Genomic DNA, 23,495 nt, shown 5'->3' on the forward strand with positions numbered 1-23,495 from the left:
AGTCCCCACAGACAATGTGCTGACATGTTTGAGATATATTGAGTAAAAAAGGTAAAAAAAAAAAAATAGTAAAAAGGTGTGTGAACTCTGGCTCCTCTATTGTCAAACTATAAAATCTCAAAGACCCATAGCTACACCGTTGGCTCAGTAGTCAGTGGCTGACATAGGATATAGTACATAAAGGTTTTCTCAAAAGTAATGTGAATAGGGCTCAAGGGCCAAATGGAACTCACCCATGTGTACTAAGAGAGCTTAGTTCAGTTTTAGACCAGACTTTATTTCTGATTTTCTCAGATTCGCTTTCATCTGGTATGGTACCTATGGATTTGAGGAAAGCTGATGTAATTTGTACTGTATATAAAGAAAGTCATTGATCTCAGCCTGGCAATTATACGCCAGTAAGTTTAACATTCATGGTGGGAAAATTATTTGAAGGTTTGTTAAGGGATCACATTCAAAATTATGTTCTGGAGAATGGCATTATAAGCAGTAATCGGCATGGCTTTATGAAGGATAGGTCATGTCAAATTGGATAGGTCAGCGCTAACAATGCCCGATGTTCAGGTGCCTTCAAAGGCCCTTTAACATTACAGTTGAAAATGTCACCCTACATCCAGTCCTCCAGGGCAGGTGTCTGTGTGTCCCTTTTGACCCATCTCTCACATTCTCAGGCCAAATCACATCCCTCACCAGAACATGCGCATCTTTTTAAGAAACATTGCAAAGATACTTCCCTTCCTCTGCCCCTCCACTACCAAAACACTAGTCCATACTCTCATACTCCCCAGGTTAGACTACTGTAACATTTCAAGCTGGTCTCCCTGAATCACCATTGAATTCAATCCTCACTGCTGCTGCCCCCCCCCCTCATGATCTCACCTGAATCGAAATCACTCCCCTCCTCCTCACGACTAAAATCTGTTTCCTGGCTTCCGGTCAAGTGGCACATAAAAAATATAAAAAGCCCTTCATTCTTCTGCTCCTCTTTAAAGGGCATGTAAAGGCAAAAAAAATAAAATCCCATGAAAAAGAAACCTCCAATATCTCCAATATACTTTAATTAAAAAATGTGTACCGTGAAATTCTCCCTTCATTTACTGCTGTGGAAAGGAATTGTCAGATGGTCCTTAACTGCTGAGCAGGGAAACAATCATACTTATGAACAGCAGGGGGAGCCCCCACCTTACTTCCCAGCCATGCAGAACTCAAGCAGCTTTGTTTATGACGATCCCTAAGCAGCCCAGACCACACTGAGCATGTGCACAGTCTTAGTCTTGCAAAGATGTTTAACAAAGTTACAAGATGGTGACCCCCTTTAGCCAACTTTGAAAGCAAAATTATTTGTTTGATTAGGTTTGTGGTGCAGTAAGTTCATGTTTATATTTAGTATACAGCATTTCTAGCCTTTTTAGACTTTACATGTCCTTTAAATATCAGATCTCATCACCCCATACACTCCCTCCCGGGCCCTGCTCTCAGCTCAGGACAATCTACTGACTGACAGTTCACCAAAACAGCTAAAAACTTTTTTCACTGATTGCCCCCCGCAGGGCTGGACTGGGAGTCAAAACAGGCCCTTGCATTCCAATTACACAGATGCCCAAATAGTCCTCCACCAGCCCACTAAATAGTGTATGGGACCTTACAGCATCCCCTGGCATTTCATAGAACCCACTGATTGCCAGTCCGGGCCTGGCACCCCGTCTCTGGAATGCCTTACCATCTTGCATCAGGAAAGCCCCCACAAAACCCACCTACTAGATGAAGCACATTGCTAGCCTTCCTCTGCAGCAACGCATCCTTATCCAACACATTTATATTTGAGGGTTCCTCCATCTAAAGAGGAACCCTCAACAGCAGTAGGCGCAGACATTGGTGTCTGCTGTATGCCAGTCCCTCTCACCAATGCACCAAAGTTTGAAGATTTGAACACAATAATTCTGGCAGTGCCTCCCTCTCCATGTAAACCCAAATATAACTGTACTCTTCAGAAAGCCAACAGGTGAAACATGTTGGACAGATAGAACTGCAGCCCACCGGTGATGGACCAATGCAATATATATATATCTATATAGAAACACTTGTGTCTGCTGTAGGGACCCTCAAACGGTGCCGGAATCTGGATCTGTAGTATGTTTATGTAAGTACGCCTTTAAATGATTTTATTAATAAATTGAATGATGCTATTGACTTTTCTATTTCCTTGAATCGAGTGCAGTGCATAATGGAGTACTGAAATGTATGTACAGGGATATATACAGAATAATACTAAAAATAGCAGTCAAACATCACTAACCTGATTAATCACTGTGTTTGGTAGAAATTATATTTCTATAAGGCAAATAATTTACTAGTAGGTGTAGTAGGGTAATTGAAAACCAACAGACCCAACAGTCATGACGGATTCTGCCGATTCTGTGTCATTGAATCATTAAAGGGCATGTAAAGTCTAAAATAGAATAAGGCTAGAAATGCTGTATTTTGTATACTAAATATAAACATGAACTTACTGCACCACAAGCCTAATCAAACAAATAATTTATGCTTTCAAAGTTGGCTACAGGGGGTCACCATCTTGTAACTTTGTTAAACATCTGTGCAAGACTAAGACTGTGCACATGCTCAGTGGGGTCTGGGCTGCTTAGGGATCATCATAAACAAAGCTGCTTGAGTTCTGCAAGGCTGGGAAGTAAGGCGGGGGCTCCCCCTGCTGTTCATAAGTATGATTGTTTCCCTGCAGAGCAGTAAGGGACCGTCTGACAATTCCTATCCACAGCAGTAAATGAAGGGAGAATTTCAATGCATACATAGAAAAAACGGTACACATTTTTTAATTAAAGTATATTGGAGATAGGTTTCTTTTCCATTAAAGAAAGTAAAAATGGGATTTTATGTTTTTTGCCTTTACATGCCCTTTAATCAAGGCTTGTTCCAAATAAAAGCAGTGTTCAAAATATTAATAGCTTGTTCCTAATAATAGCAGCATGGAGTTCAATTAGTGAGCTCATTCATTCTGTGAATAAACAGGTGTCAATTCCAGCCCTTATTTAAAGGGCATGTAAAGTCTAAAATAGAATAAGGCTAGAAATGCTGTATTTTGTATACTAAATATAAACATGAACTTACTGCACCACAAGCCTAATCAAACAAATAATTTATGCTTTCAAAGTTGGCTACAGGGGGGTCACCATCTTGTAACTTTGTTAAACATCTTTGCAAGACTAAGACTGTGCACATGCTCAGTGTGGTCTGGGGCTGCTTAGGGATCGTCTTAAACAAAGCTGCTTGAGTTCTGCATGGCTGGGAAGTAAGGCGGGGGCTCCCCCTGCTGTTCATAAGTATGATTGTTTCCCTGCTCAGCAGTTAGGGACCATCTGACAATTCCTATCCACAGCAGTAAAGGAAGGGAGAATTTCACTGCATACAGTCAGGTTTCTTATAAAAACGGTACACATTTTTAAATTAAAGTATATTGGAGATAGGTTTCTTTTTCATTAAAGAAAGTAAAAATGGGATTTTATTTTTTTGTCTTTACATGCCCTTTAAGGAAGGAAGGAGCAAATGTTGTGCTGCTGGTTATAGTACATTTCTCTCTGAAAATCTGAGTAAAATGGCTCATTCCAGACATTGTTCAGACGAACAGCGTACTCTGATTAAAACGTTGATTGGAGAGGGGAAAACATAAAGAAGTGCAGTAAATGATTGGCTGCTCAGCTAAAATGATTTCAAATGCTTTAAAATGGCAACCAAAACCTGAAAGATGTGTAAGAAAATGGAAAACTAGCATTTGGAATGGATAGAAGAATAGCCAAAATGGCAAAGACTCAGCCAATGATCAGTTCCAGGTAGATGAAAGAAGGAGTAAAGTTACCTGTGATACTGTTACAATTAGAAGACGCCTATGTGAAGCCGAGCTATCGGCAAGAAGCCCCATCCGCAAAGTCCCATTGTTGAAGAAAAGATGTGCTGAAGAGCTTACAATTTGCCAAAGAACACTTTGACTGGCCCAAATAGAAATGGTGCAACATTTTGTGGACTGATGAAAGCAAGATTGTTCTTTTTGGGTCTAGGGGCCTCAGACATTTTGTCAGACGACCCCCAAACACTGAATTAAAGCCACAGTACACTGTGAAGCCGGTGGCACAAGCATCATGATATGGGGATGTTTCTCATACTATGGTGTTGGGCTTATTTATATCACACCAGGGATCATGGATCAGTTTTAATACATCAAAATACTTGAAGAGATCATTTTGCCTTATGCTGAAGAGGAAATGCCCTTAAAATGGGAGTTTCAACAAGACAATGACCCCAAATACACCAGTAAATGAGAAACATTTTGGTTCCAGCCCAACAGGATTGATGTTATGGAGTGACCAGCCCAATCCCCAGACCTTGATCCAATAGAAAACTTGTGGTGTGACATCAAAAATGCTGTATGAGAGGCAAAACCAAGAAATGCAGAAGAACTGTGGACTGTAACAGCAGTAGCAGTTCTCAGAAACACTGATTATACAACTAAATAATAGTTCAGTGATTCAAAGGAAAGCAAAATCTTGAAATATTTTTCCATTTATACAGTGAATGAGTTTGTAAAGAAGAATGCAGGGACTGCTATATTTTGGAACAGACTAATATTCCCTTTTCTTCACTTTCTGTAAAAGAATAACACAAATCGGATCCATTTTTGATTTAGATTCAAAATTATGTGCAGAGTTCCCAATGCATTTGTGTATATGGAAATAAAAGCCTTTTTAAACACACCGCTATCCAATCCTGCTGGAGCACGAAAAACTTTTCCAATAAGCAGGAAACAAGCAAGGCAACTGTCTTTTAGCAGAGGATTTTAATAAATTAAATATGTCTTTTTTTTCTCTTTGACATTTACAACATAAAGTACATTCTTCAGAAAGTATCAGTGTGCAATAGTGTACAAGGCAGATCAAATACATTTACAAAACCTTAGAAAAAGATTACATTATGTACAGTTAGCATTCCAATAAATTAGCAATGAAAAGAGAGATGTTCTTATTAGAAGTACAGGTACAGGTTATCTTCCACTTAGTTTCCATATTAGGATACATACAGAGGTTTAGCACTTGAATAGAAGCGGCCATATTTTTTTTTACTACCGCTACTCAAGATTTACTGAGACCTGGGGAGAATCATTCAGCTGAGGAGAGTACAGTACAACAAAATGGTATTTGCATGTACAGGTATGGGATCTGTTATTCGGTAACCCGTTATGCAGACAGCTCCAAATTACGGAAAGGCCGTCTCCCATAGACTCTATTTTATCCAAAAAATCTAAATTTATATAAAGGATAATTAATCCTCATTGGAAACAGAACCAGCCTATTGGGTTAATTTAATGTTTAAATAATTTTCTAGTCAACTTAAAGGGCATGTAAAGGCAAAAAAATAAAATCCCAATTTAACTCTCTTAATGAAAAAGAAACCTATCTCCAATATAATTTAATTAAAAAATGTGTACCGTTTTTATAAGAAACCTGACTGTATGCAGTGAAATTCTCCCTTCATTTACTGCTGTGGATAGGAATTGTCAGACGGTCCCTAACTGCTCTGCAGGGAAACAATCATACTTATGAACAGCAGGGGGAGCCCCCGCCTTACTTCCCAGCCATGCAGAACTCAAGCCGCTTCTTGTTTATGACGATCCCTAAGCAGCCCAAACCACACTGAGCATGTGCACAGTCTTAGTCTTGTAAAGATGTTTAACAAAGTTACAAGATGGTGACCCCCTGTAGCCAACTTTGAAAGCATAAATTATTTGTTTGATTAGGCTTGTGGTGCAGTAAGTTCATGTTTATATTTAGTATACAAAATACAGTATTTCTAGCCTTATTCTATTTTAGACTTTACATGCCCTTTAAGGTATTAAATTATGGAATATCCGTTATCAGGAAAACCCTAGGTCCGTGCATTCTAGATAACAGGTCCCACACCTGTAATAAGCTTTGTCTTCAGTATTTTCCATCTGTTAAGGAAACTAGGTGAAGAATAAACCATACTTGTATAAGTGTTTTACTTACCCTTTAAAATATATATTTTTAATTCAGTAGAAAGAAAACAGGCCTATAATATCATTCTTCACGGAGTTCATTCCCAGGTACCATTGTATTGATACAGCATATAAATATAAAAAAAACATACATGGGATTATTGCTCTAATACAAATATTGTGATCAAAGGCAACAAAGACATAAATGTTAGAGGAAAAGGTTACCTTTAAATTAACTTTTAACCTGATGCAGACGATACAATTGCAATAAAGTCTGCAATCGGCCTTCATATTTATTTTCATTTTTGCTAAATTATTTGTTAATCACTAATAAACCAAGAGGCTACGCTAAATCTTAAGACCAGAACCAGTCGCCCTCCATCTGTTGTTAAACTCAAGCCCTGATCTTTGGGAATGATATAGTACAATAGATGGAGGGCTAAAGGCTCATTGTACTGTATTATTTTGCATTATCGGTGTTATCGTGCTTCTGCCCAATTTGCAATAAATAATATATTGTTTTATTCACTCTGATTCAGATATGTAATAAGTGCTCACAGCACGGAACGATATCATGGATAAAACATAAGTGCTCTAAACATTATCTGTATGCCTCAATGTGCTCCAGGCTCAGGTCAACCTGGAACATGGTAGAGTGTAAAATAACAGTCCACTGTAACCATAGCAACCTCAGGAAGTGCAGTTGTGTCTCTGACATAGTAAAAACAACAACGTTCTGCTTAAATCTGAGTGATACCACAGAGACACACTCACGGAAGAACTGCCTCCTTCATTTCAAATACAGATACATTGATAATATAACTGAATTTACACAGTACCAGGTTCAATTTCTACTTAAAAATTAATAGAGGTGACTTTAGACTGGGGAGCCTTAAAGGAGAACCAAACCCTTGCTTATAAAAACCCCTAACCCCCTACCCTACATAGACCCCTCTCCCTGCTCCCCCCAGCCTAGATGGTACCTTTGGTAAATGTCCCTAATTCTTTACTTACCCCTCTGTGCAGATTCAGGGCATCGGAGTTCACGGGTGCCATCTTCGGTAATCTTCGGGTCTTCTTACGCCGCTTCGGCAATTTCCGTTACTTTCGGTGCATTGAGGCGAAAGAATATTGCTCCAACTGCGCATGCACTGTTACGCCACTCTATTCCCGAAGAGTACCGAAGAGAAGAAGAAGATGGCGCCCGTGAACTCTGATGCCCTGAATCTGCACCGAGGGGTAAGTAAAGAGTTAGGGACATTTATCAAAGGTAAACCGGAAGTGACGTCATTGGAAGACCCGCAAACCCCAAGAACCTCCGACCCGTGTCTATACCCGCTCCCGAAACTTCTACCTGCAACCCGCTGGGTACGGCAGGTTTTTGCGGGTACCCGACCCGCTGCAGGACTCTGGTCTCCATGACCCCCTTTAATCCAGTGCAGTATGTTCTGTAACCAATAGTAATTAACCAATAGTAATTAAACGGAATCACATATGTGATTCTGAACACATTCCCAGGACTAGGTTCTGAGAGTTACTGTATGCTTGGTCCTGTTTCTGGGTCCAATTAAGGGGACAGTCTTTTTTCTCCCCATATAGAACATCATCTAGAAGAGGCTCCATGTATATGTGAGCTATGGTTCTGCTTGCCTAACTTTGTCGCTCAAAGCAGTGGCCTGGCCTAGAAATCTAAGATGGCATCATACAAGGACTGGGGTAGACATTTTTTTCCAAAAAATTATTTTATCCATAGCGGTATGAAAATTTAAATGACAAACATATTAAAAAATATTTTTTAAAAATAATATTTAAAATAGATTTCCTCTTTAAGATTAAATATATATATATATATATATATATATATATATATATATCCTAATAAAACCTTTACATACAGAAACGTGTTTGACATAGTCAGCAATACTGGAGGGCTGTTTAAGCTCACTGATAACCAAGAGAACTATCATCAAGATATGGCACCTAGAGGGGGCCTTATATTTATATTGCATAAAATACTTGGCACTTAAGGTGTGTTTAGTTTCGGCATATAATATCAACACACACCTTCATCTTTCACTCCTAAATCTTGCTTTTATATTCCAATACAACTTTTGAGGACCATTGAGGGGCCCCAGCCATTACTAAACTGCAGCTCCCAAATCTCAATACTGCTGATCTATTCTAAACATTTATGTTCAATGGAGGAATTTTTTTTAATTGCCGGCAAATCAATTAAGGCAGCAGGCATCGTAGAAAGTGCATCTGGAGAAGAATATGCACAGAAGTTTATATATATATAAAACTATAAAAAAAAAACTCAAGCACAATAGAGACTGTTTGTTCTACACAGCAGCAGGTAGTATTGCACAGCAATGGATCGGTACCCTGTCTGGGCTAATAATTCCCAGTACTAACCAATCCCCAATCTGCAAAACTGTCATCATGGGTACAAATCCCAACTGCCACGTGGCATCATGGAATGGGATTGTTGACGCTTTACAATGTGCCTTTAACGTTAAAAGCCCTATTTAACTCTGCATCATATATCTTATTTTTCTATGACTGTTAAAGCGAGTTATTTTGTACTTTTTTCTTATGTACAATGAATGCCCTGGATGAGCATAACTGCTCAGTGTGATTCTTTTATTGATTGGTCAGAACCTCTGAATGGAGAATTTGTGGTTTGGAAGCACCAAACGATTTGGTTTAGGAGAAGTCAGTTTGGTGACTGCCGAGATTATTGAATAACCAAAAGGAAAGCCAATCATCAGATGCCAGCATCTTCCCTAGAACAGGATGGTTATTCATAAGGCATGAAACCCAGTTAAGGCACAGGAATAGCTGCCTGGCCAAAGGCACCTAATTAGCATTTAGTAAAGTCTCTCTTTATCTCCAGTGGTTCGTTGCTTCTTGTGGTCATTTAGAGATTGTCTTTTGGTAATCCCCCAAAACGCTGGCATTTTCATAGATAAGATCTCCACTAATCTGATTTTCATAGATATTTTCTTCCGAAGGATTTTGAATCAGATCCAGCATACACTTATTCAGGAATACGTACTGACTCTGAAATACAATAAAAAAATTTGGAAAATCTAGCTTCCAAGCTCCATTTCCATGGAAAACCATGTAGCCCAAAGTTTAGCAAGGCTCACAGCAGTCATGTGTACATTGAATACTATTCTCCACCTACCTCTGTCTGCACCATTAAAGGACGGTTAAGTCTCATCTTGTGAACAAAGCCATATATTCCAATACGCTGCTCCTTCTCCATCTTCTGGATCAGGTAATCCAGGGCAATCAGTGTCCCAGTCCTCCCAACACCAGCACTGCAACAGGAGGTTAGACAGTAATTAGACTGAAGGTAAAACTATGGAAGAAACCCTATGGCAGGTGAAACAATAAAAAATATAAGAAAATGTTTGTTTACACACAACCTTGTGATGTGCAGGTGAGGAAAAACTCAACCTGCACCAGACCCTAACCCACAAAACCTTAACCCACACCCTGACCCATCCCTCAACGTGTTGCCATTGTAGGATGTGCATCCAACCCAAACCCGGTGGCTTTTCACTCTTTACGCTACTTCTGTATGTGCCTCTGGTAAAAGACAAGGAATTATAGGGAGCACTGGAGGAGTGTACTTCCCCAGTCTGACCCACAACCAACCCTAACCCACAATAGTTTGCCAAATTTCAAACCAAATCCACCCATCTGGAAGTAAGGGTCAACTCAACATCACTAACACAAACCCATCAATTAGGACAATCCTTTAGGGCTTTTGAGAGACCCACTGCTCTGTCTCCAAAACAAGGGTGGAGGAGGAGTTCCTTCCAGAAGGACCACCTTATTCCTGATTGGAGCAGGTGGCATACCCTTGCAAAGGCAGAAGCATTTGGTGAAATAGAATAAGGCTAGAAATGCTGTATTTTGTATACTAAACATAAACATGAACTTACTGCACCACAAGCCTAATCAAACAAATAATTTATGCTTTCAAAGTTGGCTACAGGGGGTCACCATCTTGTAACTTTGTTATACATCTTTGCAAGACTAAGACTGTGCACATGCTCAGTGGGGTCTGGGCTGCTTAGGGATCGTCATAAACAAAGCTGCTTGAGTTCTGCATGGCTGGGAAGTAAGGCGGGGGCTCCCCCTGCTGTTCATAAGTATGATTGTTTCCCTGCAGAGCAGTTAGGGACCGTCTGACAATTCCTATCCACAGCAGTAAATGAAGGGAGAATTTCACTGCATACAGTCAGGTTTCTTATAAAAACGGTACACATTTTTTAATTAAATATATTGGAGATAGGTTTCTTTTTCATTCAAGAAAGTAAAAATGGGATTTTATTTGTTTGCCTTTACATGCCCTTTAAAGATTGAAGGTTCCTCACTGAAGACTTCCAAATGCAAAGATTTGAATTATTCATTCCACTGCACAAATTACTCATCCTTTATTATCACCCACCTGCAATGAACCACCGTGGGTCCACTATTCCTTTTCTGGTCCATGTATTCTCGAACAAGGTTCCGAAACTCGACAATATCTGTTGTGTTTTCTGGAACACCATGGTCAGGCCAGACCGTAAAGTGAAAATGACGAGCAGACTTATTGCCTTGTTGCTTGGCCTAGACAGGCAAAATATCTTTGTTATTGTTTCTTGATATGTTGAGGTTATACACTGCTTAATACCAGAAGCTAATGGATGTCAATCAACGGTCACATTTACTCTAGGGCAATAAGATAATGAAAGCAAATATGCAACTTGTCACAGCGTGTTAACTCAGATAAAGTCATTATTTTTACTCCGTAACCACTTTGTGCTTATTAGATATCAAATTGCTCGAGATATCAAAATTAATTTGCTTTGCATTAGAAAAACAAATAACATGTTTGAATAAAAGGGGGTTAGTAAATGCATTACTAATGTAATATAAAATACAAATTAACATTGATCAACAATCTTTATAGAGACTGCATTCTGCGAAGAGCCCTGGAGATACAAAAATATATATCTGTTTTAAAGTAAGCTTATAACAACATGATTATGTATCAACAGAAGAAAATAATGCCCATGGTAAAGTTATTAAATCCAGTTATTAAAGCAACTAAAATATTAGCAAGTCATTCTATAAAAGCGGTGGTCTTCAAAGGTCGGAACTGGAATATTGTACAGGAGACTTTAGTTGTAATTCATGTGATGACCTACATGTTTAATGGAAAAATCCCGTATTGTCCAATCAGGAAGGATGGTTTCTGAGGTTACGGTCACTGTGATGTCTCCATATGTGCATGGGGTATAATCCAAGGGCCAATAGTGTTCACATTTCACCTGTAAGAGAAGAATAATAGGAAAGAATGTACCTATGGCAGTTCTACGAGCAAACAGATCTATAGACATTTGCCTCCAAACTGAAGGTGCAATTGATGAGACGCAACCTACCCTGCCATTCTCCATGCAGTTGGTCAGCATTACAATGGTACTGACTTGATTCTCCCAAACCATCCTCCAGAAGTCTGCACTTGTGTTGGGCATTGGACCTTGGGAAGCTATGAATTCCTTAGAAGAATTGAAGCCCTAAATGAAAAAAGATAATTTTATGGAAATTTGTTAAACTTGTTCAATATCTGCAAGGGTGCATGCTGTTCTGGCATCACTGACAGTAATGGAACTAGAGATTAGGACATGGTTCCCTTGCCCAAATTGTATTCATAAATAATGCTCTGCTTTTCTGAAATCAGTTGGGTTGGGTTCCTATTCACTCCAGTAAAAGTTCACTTCAGTTTTTGTCAATGATGGGCACTTTGTTTAGGGGTGCTGTATCCAGAGCATTTACATTGTCACTGAAGGTGACATAGGGCACCTTTGATGACAGCAATAGGGGTTTTGGGTAGTGGAAACATGCCTGATAAAAGCAACAATGAACTATGGAGTAAAAAAAAAAAAAAGGATTTACCAATGATGACAAAACAGTGGCACAGTAGCACTTACAGGCATATAGTTAGCATTGATATAATCAGTAGTGTCATTCCCATCAATTTGGTTGAGTTTGACTCTGGAATGGTCATCTGAAACAGGAACATAAAAAGAAATGAATAGACGTGGCTGTACATGCGCGTTTTAATACACTTATCTATTATCACAAGTCTCGGTGTTGCTGGTTTTCTTCAAGTATACTTTGAAACCTTTACTGTGCACCCGAGGTCATTGAAGAAGCGGAGACAGAGCAGAGCTTAAACGTTCCTGTACTATTTAAATGCAATGAAGTTGCTGGCTTGCCTGACCGATATCACTGGCCATTGGTCATTGGAGAGTGCAAAGTGGAAAACTTTTGGACACTGTGTTTGGCTACGATGCAGGATGATCAGCTACTAATGACACAGTATGTTTAGGCAGGGGATGGGTATTCATCACTCCTAATGTATGATGTGTGATAGATGGCAGTATCTGTTAATTTCAATGTTTTAAGGTGGCCTTGAGAAAAAGATCCGCTCATTTGGCGAACATCGCCAAATGAGACGATCTTTCCCCATTTAAGCCACTAACGGGCATGGCTATATCGGGGGTAATCTGAACGTTTGGCCCTATGGCCGAACGATCAGATTACGATGAGAGCGCAATGGGCTCCGGCGGGAACGGTCGGGACAAAATCAAACCTGTCCGATCGACCAAACAACTGATCTCCGCTGGACAAAAAATGTCGGGACTCTCCACACACGGTCCGAAAATCGTACAAATCCTCGATTTGTATGAAAGGATCTTTGCGTCTATGGCCACCTTAATTCTCTATAGATGCCAGTACCAATGGACCTCACTATATATGAACTGCAGATGCCAATAACTATTCCTTGAATAGGCACACAGATGCCTTCCACTCCTTTTCAACTATTTTATTTTCCTAAAAATATTCCTATTTACAGGGCTCAAGGCTTCTTCAGTAAAGAGTATGACTGTACGTTAACACCTTCATCCATAAACTAGAAGATAAAACAACCCTAAGGTATGACACAACTCAACCCTGACTCACACTCAAAGAACAGCATATCGGTTAGTGCAATTTCCTACCGATTCGTGTGACCCAATAGTAAAAAAAAACCCATCCATACTTGTATATCCCAAAAGATGAACAATGTGTGTCAAGGACAAAGAAAGTGCAATACAATAGACGTCCACAAAACATGCAAACGATCCTCTGTACAGTAGAATGGATCACTCCGTTCGAAGATGAAAATTCCAAAACTTTATTCAAACGAGTAAAAATCACACATAGGAAAAGGTAGAGAGCACTACATGGAGCACCGATTTACGTGTTTCGTGACTGATACGAGAGCTTGCTCAGTAATACACTGGGCTATGTCAATATGTTTGTATATAAAATTGCTAGCTTTATTTGCATACCAATGCTGCTGTTCAGAAACAATTGAACCAGTCCTAAGAATAAAGTAAGCCATATTGGTGTCCCCAAATGTATTACCCATTCGTTGTCCTTGAAAGCAGACATTTTGGTAAAGGGTGATAAAAGTTTAAAAAAATTAACCTCTAACTATTATGGATGCTTCTTAAGTCAGTGAAGAAATATTAAGGAGTTAGGTGAGGGGCCTGGGCGGATGTAATGGATTAGCTGCCAATAACCCCATGATACACTTAATTCACCATTGGTGGAAAGGATTTGTTCATATAACCTGCTGCTGGTGGCATAAAATTAATAATTCAAAAGAGAAGTAAAGCTTAACTGTAGACGTAGGCTAGAAATGTTGTACATTATGTTTTGGGCTTCTGTACCAGCCCAAGGCAACCACAGCCCTTTAGCAGTAAAGATCTGTGTCTCCAAAGATGCCCCAGTAGCTCCCCATCTTCTTTTCTGCTGATTCACTGCACATGCTCTGTGCTGCTGTCACTTACTGAGCTTAGGGACCCACTCACAATATACAGTACACTTAGAATAGAAATGTCACAATATAAGGCTGTTTAGTAATTAATACAGATAATTACTGCACAGAAACCAGTGCAATTAGCATCAGAATTTAATAATCAGCCCTGTAGCATCAGCTTATATTACAGGGGAAGCTCATTTTCTGCTGGATAATTAGTGACGAGCCCTAAGCTTAGCTTCTCAACAGCCAATCAGAGCCCACTGAGCATGTGAGTGTCACAGACACTTTCCAAGATGGTGACCCCCTGTGACAAGTTTGAAGTCCTGGATCATTGCTGCTATTGACAAGCTGAAACTTTAGCCTCGTGCAATAAGTTCAGTATATAAAATGACATTTTTAGCCATATTCATTTTAAAAATTTAGTTCTCCTTTAAAGGGCAACTAGTAAATTATGTATTTATAGTGGAAAATTTCTGAATTCTACTCACAAGGCAAGACATTGGTGAATCGATTCTTGTTTCTGTTTTCTGGGAGTTCTGCTGCCCGTTTAGACTGGTCTGTACCTACAGTGCTGAGTTGCTGTTGGTTGAAAAGATGGAAATGATTTGTCAGACATATGATGCAAAAATACTTTTATTTCATCCCTTTGGCTTCTTCCAGATCATCATGAGTACCCGCCCCAGACATCACACTCTCAGGCTGGACCTTTGCAATATTTTGCAGGTCATTCTGAAATGTATCCCCTCACAAAACTTGTTGGGTACCAGTAATTCTCAAAGGGGAATTTAAACAGACTGTGTAATATGTTGGCACATTATAAATATAGGTTGACAATACATATTGATAAGCATATTCACATACTATGATATTTATCTCACTGCAAACTGCACCTCCCCTCCATCAAAAGCTCTGGGGCATCCTATTGAGGAAGTCCAAGACAATTTCTTCATTACACTTTCCCAGTTCCTAATACTGGGAGGGGGGGAGCTCAAGTGGGAGACCTCAATTGTCTCACAGGACCGTGTGGTTTCCTTGAGCACATCCACAATAAAAACATGCTATAATTGGACAGCCAGTAAAGTGCGAGTATGCCCCCAATGGACCTTTCTATTCTCACTAGCCTTGGAGTTCTGGGCTGTTACTGCATCATAACATGGGTCATCCCTCCCTGGAAGCAAAGTGAGGGCTTTAAAGTTTTTGGGTGAAGGTAAATAAAGTTACAAAAGCAGTGTTGGACTGGGGTGCTCGGGACCCACCATAAAACCTAAGACCGTTGGCCCACCAGAAAACCTTAACCCATGGTCCATAAAACCTTAGACCGTGGGCCCACTTTCCAAACTATTATATCTCCTCTTCTCACTCAACCTTTTTATTTTCCTAGTCTTTTATATCCACTTTCAAAATTCTTCTATTATTTTTTCCCATAAAGAAATAGGGAATGACCTTGAAATAGGCCAAATGGCTAGAAGCAAGAGTCCCACTGACACCTGAGCCCACCGTGAGTTTTACTGGTATCCAGGTGCGCCAGTCCAACACTGTCGACACTGTACAAAAGGGGATAGAAGATCCTTGGTGGTACCTATATCCACTGCATCTTTTGCACTTTACCCCTTGCTTGGTTTTATGTTGATAGAGAAACCTTTGTTTAGGCCAGTGATCCCCAAACTGCTGATGTTCACCCAGTGGCTTCAAACCAAGTACACATTTTATGTTGAGAAGGCACAAAGTTACAAGGGTACTGCCAAACATAGGCCAATCACAGTCCATATTTAGCAGCCAGCCAGCTCTTCAACATTGAATGTAGCTGTCAGTTTACAGAAGGTTGGGACCTGCCAGTTAAGGTATGAAACACCTTACATGCAGCACCTTACACAACTCACTTTGGTAATGTCACTGCATTCATTTTAATGGCTAAAGTTGTGATTATGATTTCAATGCAAATTTGCATAAAACAAGCTGGCATAATCAGGACCTCAGTCAGTATATGTTATACATTCTTTTGTTATTATTAAAACACTCCAACAACCTTAAACATAGTGTAGATTGAAAGCCTGACGCGCTTTGTGGATATATGGGGCACACAGACATAGGCTCATAGTGGTCCTAAATTGTGCCAGCTCGATTTATGCAAGAATCTCTTGGTGTTTTCCCTAAGCTGAAGTTCTGGGGCATGCGCACCAGTGAGATGTAGTGAGTCTACCTATTGTTCAGAATAAACTCATTCACCTCTACATATGATTTAAATGCACTGATATGATAAACTGTCTGAACCTAATGTCTAGATAAAGTTGCTCCATCTGTATATATCTTATTTCATTGGCTGATGACAAAGTGGAGTCACCAAGCAGACATACCTGATACTCTTCTGCAAATCCAAAGTCACTATCTGCCTGCTGTCTCTGGTAATAATCGGAAAACTCTGTTTTAATCACCGATGGGACTCTAGGAACAAATTGGAAACCAGATTTAGCAACAAAAAAAAAAAAGTCAAAAAAATGCATTTGTAAAGAAACTTTTGTTGGAAACAAGGGTTCAGTTATATCCTACATATCCTACTATATCCCAAAACTGTCCCTGTTGGTCCATATGGAGCATTAGGATGTAGCCTGTGCAGCCCTGTTACCTTTTTGTCTTTATTTTTTCCAAATTGCTGGAATCTTTGCCAAATGGGTTTTTTAAACCTCTGAGGAGAAAAAAAAAAAAAAAAAAAGATTTAAAAAACAAAAAAAATGTGTAATACATATTTTCAGAAGCACCAACATATATATGTCAAATTACTGTCCCTCCTGTTCTGATTTCTTTTCCAAAGTGTGTTACTATACATTGTATTTTACCACTGTGTCTGTATATCATGGAAACATGATGTGTATTTAAAGGGCATGTAAAGGTAAAAAAATAAAATCCCATTTTTACTTTCTTTAACTTTTCTGAAAAAGAAACCTATCTCCAATATACTTTAATTAAAAAATGTGTACCTTTTTATAAGAAACCTGACTGTATGCAGTGAAATTCTCTCTTCATTTACTGCTGTGGATAGGAATTGTCAGACGGTCCCTAACTGCTGAGCAGGGAAACAATCATACTTATGTACAGCAGGGGGAGCCCCCGCCTTACTTCCCAGCCATGCAGAACTCAAGCAGCTTTGTTTATGATGATCCCTAAGCAGCCCAGACCACACTGAGCATGTGCACAGTCTTAGTCTTGCAAAGATGTATAACAAAGTTACAAGGTGACCCCCTGTAGCCAACTTTGAAAGCATAAATTATTTGTTTGATTAGGCTTGTGGTGCAGTAAGATCATGTTTAAATTTAGTATACAAAATACAGCATTTCTAGCCTTATTCTATTTTAGACTTTACATGCCCTTTAAGTTGTAGGTGCAACAAACTAACACATTGGGCACATTTATCTAATATTTTAAACAATTCCCAGATTTTTAGAGCAAGATATATATATATATATATATATATATATATATATAAATGTCAAAAAAGGTCCGCACACATAGGACTTGGATAAAGAAGAAAAAGTGTAGTTTATTCAACGTTTCGGCCCAGTCACTTGAGCCGTCCTCAGGAAGTGAAGGTGCACCAAATACTTGTATGTATATATATATATATATTCCATCACAAAGCCAGCACTCTCGATACATGGTTTCAAACGCCTGGGTGCAGTATCAACAATTTTAATCTGTAATACGCAAGTAAGATCCGCACTCACAGGACTTATAAAATTGAAAGAAAATTTATTGCAAGGGTCTAACGTTTCGGCCCCCTCCGAGGCCTTTTTCAAACTTTGAAAAAGGTCTCGGAGGGGGCCGAAACGTTAGACCCTTGCAATAAATTTTCTTTCAATTTTATAAGTCCTGTGAGTGCGGATCTTACTTGTGTATTATATATATATATATATATATATATATATACACACACACACACACACACACACACACACACACACACACACACACACACACACACACACACACACACTATAACAAACAAGGGAATGTTGTGCTCACCACTAATTTCCAAAATCGTTAGGCGGGGGTGCAATGAGGCTGTGACCACCTCTTGTATTTGACTATATGTATTTTGTGGTCACAGCCTCATTGCACCCCCGCCTAATGGTTTTGGAAATTAGTGGTGAGCACAACTTTCCCTTGTTTGTTATAGTTTATACAGGAGCAGTGACCAGCTCCATGTTGTAGCTCCCACCCCTCCCAGCTATAGTCAGGTGATCCCACTGGTGTCTAATAAAAGGGCAGCCAAGTTTGGGAGTTTTACTTTGAAAGCAGCAAGTAAGTTGCAGGTAAAACTTAGTCCCTCTGTAAAATGTATAATGAAGCAATAGAATTCTTAATGAATCAGATGAAAATTAAGCGTAGGACTGGCCAGATATGGGATGACTTTGACGTAGTTGTTCAGCTTAAATATATTGCAATATATGGACAACAATCGCTGTTTTGTTTAAAGGGTAAGGCATTTTCCAGTAGCAGTATGCACAAAATGTCTCTGTCTTAAATATATTGATAATGGGTTGAGTGCAGAGGACTCTTGTATTTGTCTATATGTATTTTGTGGTCACAGCCTGATTGCACCCCCGCCTAATGGTTTTAAGAATTAGTGGTGAGCACAACTTTATATATATATATTCACAAAGATTTCCAACCTCACCCTATCAGACGAAACAAATTAAAATCTTTACTGACCTCCTTTTCCTCAGGACAAAGTAAGCAAGCAGCCCCACAAGAAGCATGAACAAGAGAACGCCAAATATGCTCCCAACAATAACTCCTGTGGATAGAAATAAGGATATGATCATTATAAATAACTGGAAACAGCAATGGGACAAACCTGTGCAGCAACTAAAGATAGGAAGGATGTAGTAACATATCTATATATAGTATATCAGAGCAGCAAGCCCCGCCAAAACTAAATATGCCCCTACAATAGGATCCCACCATACAAACTTACCCACATTATCTGTATCACAGGATATGATTAATGAGGCCTGTTTGTTATTTGCTACAGTCACTACTGCGATTTTGTATTTCCTTGCAGGCTGCAAATTTTGTATTGTCACATCTTTTCTACAATCTTGTTTTGGAACTGTTTCTTTGTCAGCGCCATCCGCTAGGATTTTGAATTGGTCAAACGAACCAGTGGGGCAAGGAAAAAGTACCCTTAGTTGATACCCTCCACCAACTTTGAAACATGTGATCTCTGGGACAGCATTTGGATCTGGGAAGAAAAAACAGTTATAATTTAAGCACATTTCTATTCTGCAGAATAGTAACAGACTTTTTATTTTGGCTCAGTCTCATTAGTTATACCAATAGGTTCCTTCCATCTATGATCATTATATGGTTAAGTGCTGCGTTCTCTTTGGCTCTTCCGGTTCCTCATGTCTCATTTGTGATTGTTTGTGTTGGATCAGGACATCGCATTCCATAGGGTGGAATTTCTTGGAAGATCCCATGCAGGTGCGCTGCTCCAGTGAGTTTAAGTTGAGAAACATGCCTAATTCGGAAAGCGCCCCTGTACAGAATCCTCCATAAAATTCCACCATGAGGAATTAGATGTATGATGTCCTCAAAGATGAACCCCTCCAGCTCAACAAAGGTAAGTGCTGGGGGGTGAGGGAGGGCTGCATTGCAGAAGCTGCCCGAGACAGCTCCTGCCCTAAAATCAGCCCTCCATGCTGCAGCCTTTTTCATATACAGGTATGGGATCCGTTATCCGGAAACCAGTTATCTGGAATGCTCCGAATTATGGAAAGGCCGTCTCCGAAAGACTCCATTTTATCCAAATAATCCAAATATTGAAAAATGATTTCCCTTTTCTCTGTAATAATAAAACAGTACCTTGTACTTGATCCCAACTAAGATATAATTAATCCTTATTGGAAGCAAAACCAGCCTATTGGGATACTGTCATGGAAAAACATGTTTTTTTTCCAAAACACATCAGTTAATAGTGCTGCTCCAGCAGAATTCTGCACTGAAATCCATTTCTCAAAAGAGCAAACAGATTTTTTTATATTCAATTTTGAAATCTGACATGAGGCTAGACATTTTGTCAATTTCCCAGCTGCCCCAAGTCATGTGACTTGTGCCTGCACTTTAGGATGGAACTACTTTCAGGCAGGCTATTTCTCCTACTCAATGTAACAATCAGTCTCAGTGGGACTTGGCTTTTACTATTGAGCAGGGCCGGATTTGTCATCCGTGCCCGGAGGCCGGCTTCCTCTGTTGCCCCTCCCCTCCCCTTGGATCGAGCGCATGTGCATCTGTTTTGTCCACAGCCAGAGCATAAATTTAAGTGCGACTGGGTGACATGTTGTCCCTGAGCTTCTGCTGCCCTAGGCCTGGCCGAAAATCCGGGCCTGCTATTGAGTGCTGTTCTTAGATCTTCCAGGGAGCTGTTATCTTGTGTAAGGGAGCTGCTATCTCGTTACCTTCCCATTATTCTGTTGTTAGGCTGCTGGGGGGGAAGGGGGGTGATATCACTCCAACTTGCAGTACAGCAGTAAAGAGTAATTGAAATTTATCAGAGCACATGACTGGGGGCAGCTGGGAAATTGACAATATGTCTAGCCCCATGTCAGATTTCAAAATTGAATATAAAATAATCGGTTTGCTCTTTTGAAAAATGGATTTCAGTGCAGAATTCTTCTGCAGCAGCACTATTAACTGATGCATTGAAAAAAACATGTTTTCCCATGACAGTATTCCTTTAAATGTTATCAAGATTTTCTAGTAAAATTAAGGTGTGAAGATCAAATTATGGAAAGATCCGTTATCTGGAAAACCCCTGGTTCCGAGCACAATTGCAATTTGGGCACAATTGCAACAGCACAACTAAAAAGAAGTGCACATTTTTTGAACATGAATGCCTAGCGTTAATACACACAATCCATTTTAGAGCAACTGCACTTGTGGCTGCATACATAAATCATCCCTGATAAATATTTTACTTAATATTCACGTCGCTTCTATATATCGCTTTTATCCCAGTGCCCCCAGGTTTGTTTTGTTTTATATTGTAATCTGCTGACACAGCATGTCACTGCCCAGACTGGAGCAGAATCTTCAGTTTTAATGCAGTCCCTTCTATACAGTCATTCTGCCCAGCAGGTCTGCTTGGCTCTGTTTGTTTCAGCTACTAACATGTTTTTTGTTAAATACATTAGAGCAAGACATAGGAAAAGAACAAGAGTACGACTAATAATACATACACGTCTGTTCGTTCCTGGTGATTGGGTCACTGTATGTTTTTATAGGAACAGCCGCTGCTCTGCGATTTCTTCTTGATGTTGCTGGGTAAGAACTAAAGCTTCGCAGGGTAAGGTTGTAGGATGTGCCAGGAATAAGACCATCCAGATTCCCTTCAGAACTTGGGCTTGAAAAGTCTTTGTTTAAACTGCCTGTTCCACTCTCTGCTTTTATTTCAATTCCAGTGAAACTGCCATCTGAGGGGTTTGTCCAGGAGACGTAAACAGCCGTGTTAGTGATGTTAGTGATACTAAAACCCCCAGGAATCCCTGGGTCTGGAAAAGAAATAGCAAATAATAAAAATGAAAAACGTCAGTTTGGATTACCCACTCGTTTTATTTTATGCAGAATGGTGTTTTTGAATTTCTGACAGTTTTAAAAAGATCATATTTGTTTTTCGGATTCTTTCACTCTTACCTGGAGGAATAGAACGCAGGCGGGCTCTGTTCCGCTACAAAAACTTTAGTGCCAATTTTTTTTTTTTTAAATAATGTTACGACGTATGTATATGAAATAAACCAATGTAAGAGCGTGAAACAGCAACGGACATCATTTTAGGGCTGTCAATGTTGAAAACAGGAGCTGCACAGGGTGCTTAACCTTGCTTAAAGGAGAAGGAAAGACTAAAATTACGTTTGCGACACACGGGCCAATAAGCTGACGGTTTTTCGGCAGCTTTTATTGGCCCATGTATGGCCACCTTTAGATGATGCTGTTTGTAGATATTATCATTGAGCAGAATGTCTGCAATCAGAGCTGCCTCAGCAGAACAGGCATTTTTGGGCATTTTCTGCTCCATGTACCTACACTCAGAAGCTGTACTTGCAGATACACAGAGTTGCAGAAGTGACCGGATCCTCTTCTCTACAGCTGCAAAAAACAGCAGGCTAAGAGCATTGGAGCTCATGCCTATAGCCTTAAAGGGCATGTAAAGGCAAAAAAATAAAATCCCATTTTTACTTTCTTTAATGAAAAAGAAACCTATCTCCAATATACTTTAATTAAAAAATGTGTACAGTTTTTATAAGAAACCTGACTGTGTGCAGTGAAATTCTCCCTTCATTTACTGCTGTGGATAGGAATTGTCAGACGGTCCCTAACTGCTGAGCAGGGAAACAATCATACTTATGAACAGCAGGAGGAGCCCCCGCCTTACTTCCCAGCCATGCAGAACTCAAGCAGCTTTGTTTATGATGATCCCTAAGCAGCCCAGACCACACTGAGCATGTGCACAGTCTTAGTCTTGCAAAGATGTTTAACAAAGTTACAAGATGGTGACCCCCTGTTGCCAACTTTGAAAGCATAAATTATTTGTTTGATTAGGCTTGTGGTGCAGTAAGTTCATGTTTATATTTAGTATATAAAATACAGCATTTCTAGCCTTATTCTATTTTAGACTTTACATGCCCTTTAAAAGGAGAACTAAACCCCATGCTACATTGTATCATGAAGCAGGTGAATTCTGGGAACTGTAGTATTCTGTAGAACATAACCAATATGTGTAACAAAGATTCAGCAACACCCAAGGTTAAAAAGTAGAACAAGTGAAGCCATGGGAATAGGAATTACTATAGAGCTTACTAGTTAGTAGATTTGTCACAGCTTCCACACTAGTCACGTTATTGATGACAGAGATGACGGACACATTGTACAGGTTTCCTGCAGTCAGATTGCTGATCACCAATGTGGTGTTTATTGTGCTGCTTTGGTTTAGTGCTCCAGGGTTTCCGTTCCAATGTACAGTGTAAGTATAATTTTTCTCATTGATATCATTGGGTGGAGTCCAGTTGATGGAAAGTGCTGTGGTGTTAAGCGGATTTCCACTGACATTGGTTGGTGCATTAGGGGCTGTCAAGAGAAAGAAATACGTGACATGTTGAGAGAATCATACTGGAGTCAAAAGTGCTCTGACTGGAGAGAGAAACTAATAGCCCTCCCTTTAGCTTTGCCACCTGTGCAGATTTCACCTGGATTTCACCTGCCTGTCCGGATTTCCAAATTAGGAAACCAGAGAGGACTTTGAAGTTAATGACATGGCGATTTGTCATGGGCGAATAAATTCGCCAGGCATTTTGCCGCTAGCTAGCTGGCCGTTGGAAAACCTGCCTCTCCAGAAAACTGTTACGCGTCAGAATTGTCACTGGCATAAAATTGTCGCGCGTTATTCGGAAGCCCTTTGACTTTAATGCATTTGGACAAAATAATTGCTCGTATAAAAATTGTCGCTCATGTCTAAAAATTATTTTGACGCCCATTGACTTCAATGCATTTCGCAAATTTTTTGCCATTTCGTGAATTTTGCGGTAAATTCACAAATTTTTCGGCGAA

General features: G+C 39.7%; 1 protein-coding gene across 3 annotated transcripts in view; it reads right to left on the reverse strand.

The window, feature by feature from the left end:
* Nucleotides 1-7,041: 7,041 nt before the first annotated feature.
* The window catches only part of ptprh.S (protein tyrosine phosphatase, receptor type H S homeolog), a 72,894-nt gene continuing 56,440 nt past the window's right edge, over nt 7,042-23,495 (reverse strand). For all 3 annotated transcript variants that reach the window (XM_041571621.1, XM_018228233.2, XM_018228231.2), the window contains 13 exons: nt 22,749-23,015; nt 21,131-21,442; nt 18,868-19,134; nt 18,603-18,687; nt 16,519-16,578; nt 16,250-16,337; nt 14,384-14,474; nt 12,013-12,089; nt 11,464-11,598; nt 11,230-11,352; nt 10,488-10,648; nt 9,213-9,348; nt 7,042-9,085 (listed from right to left, as the gene is read on the reverse strand). In XM_041571621.1, the coding sequence (XP_041427555.1) occupies nt 8,939-9,085; nt 9,213-9,348; nt 10,488-10,648; nt 11,230-11,352; nt 11,464-11,598; nt 12,013-12,089; nt 14,384-14,474; nt 16,250-16,337; nt 16,519-16,578; nt 18,603-18,687; nt 18,868-19,134; nt 21,131-21,442; nt 22,749-23,015 (1,949 nt within the window). In that variant the 3' untranslated portion in view covers nt 7,042-8,938. The remainder of the gene's footprint in view (nt 9,086-9,212; nt 9,349-10,487; nt 10,649-11,229; nt 11,353-11,463; nt 11,599-12,012; nt 12,090-14,383; nt 14,475-16,249; nt 16,338-16,518; nt 16,579-18,602; nt 18,688-18,867; nt 19,135-21,130; nt 21,443-22,748; nt 23,016-23,495) is intronic.

The sequence above is a fragment of the Xenopus laevis genome, chromosome 7S (assembly GCF_017654675.1).
Source record: "Xenopus laevis strain J_2021 chromosome 7S, Xenopus_laevis_v10.1, whole genome shotgun sequence".
NCBI lineage: Eukaryota > Metazoa > Chordata > Amphibia > Anura > Pipidae > Xenopus > Xenopus laevis.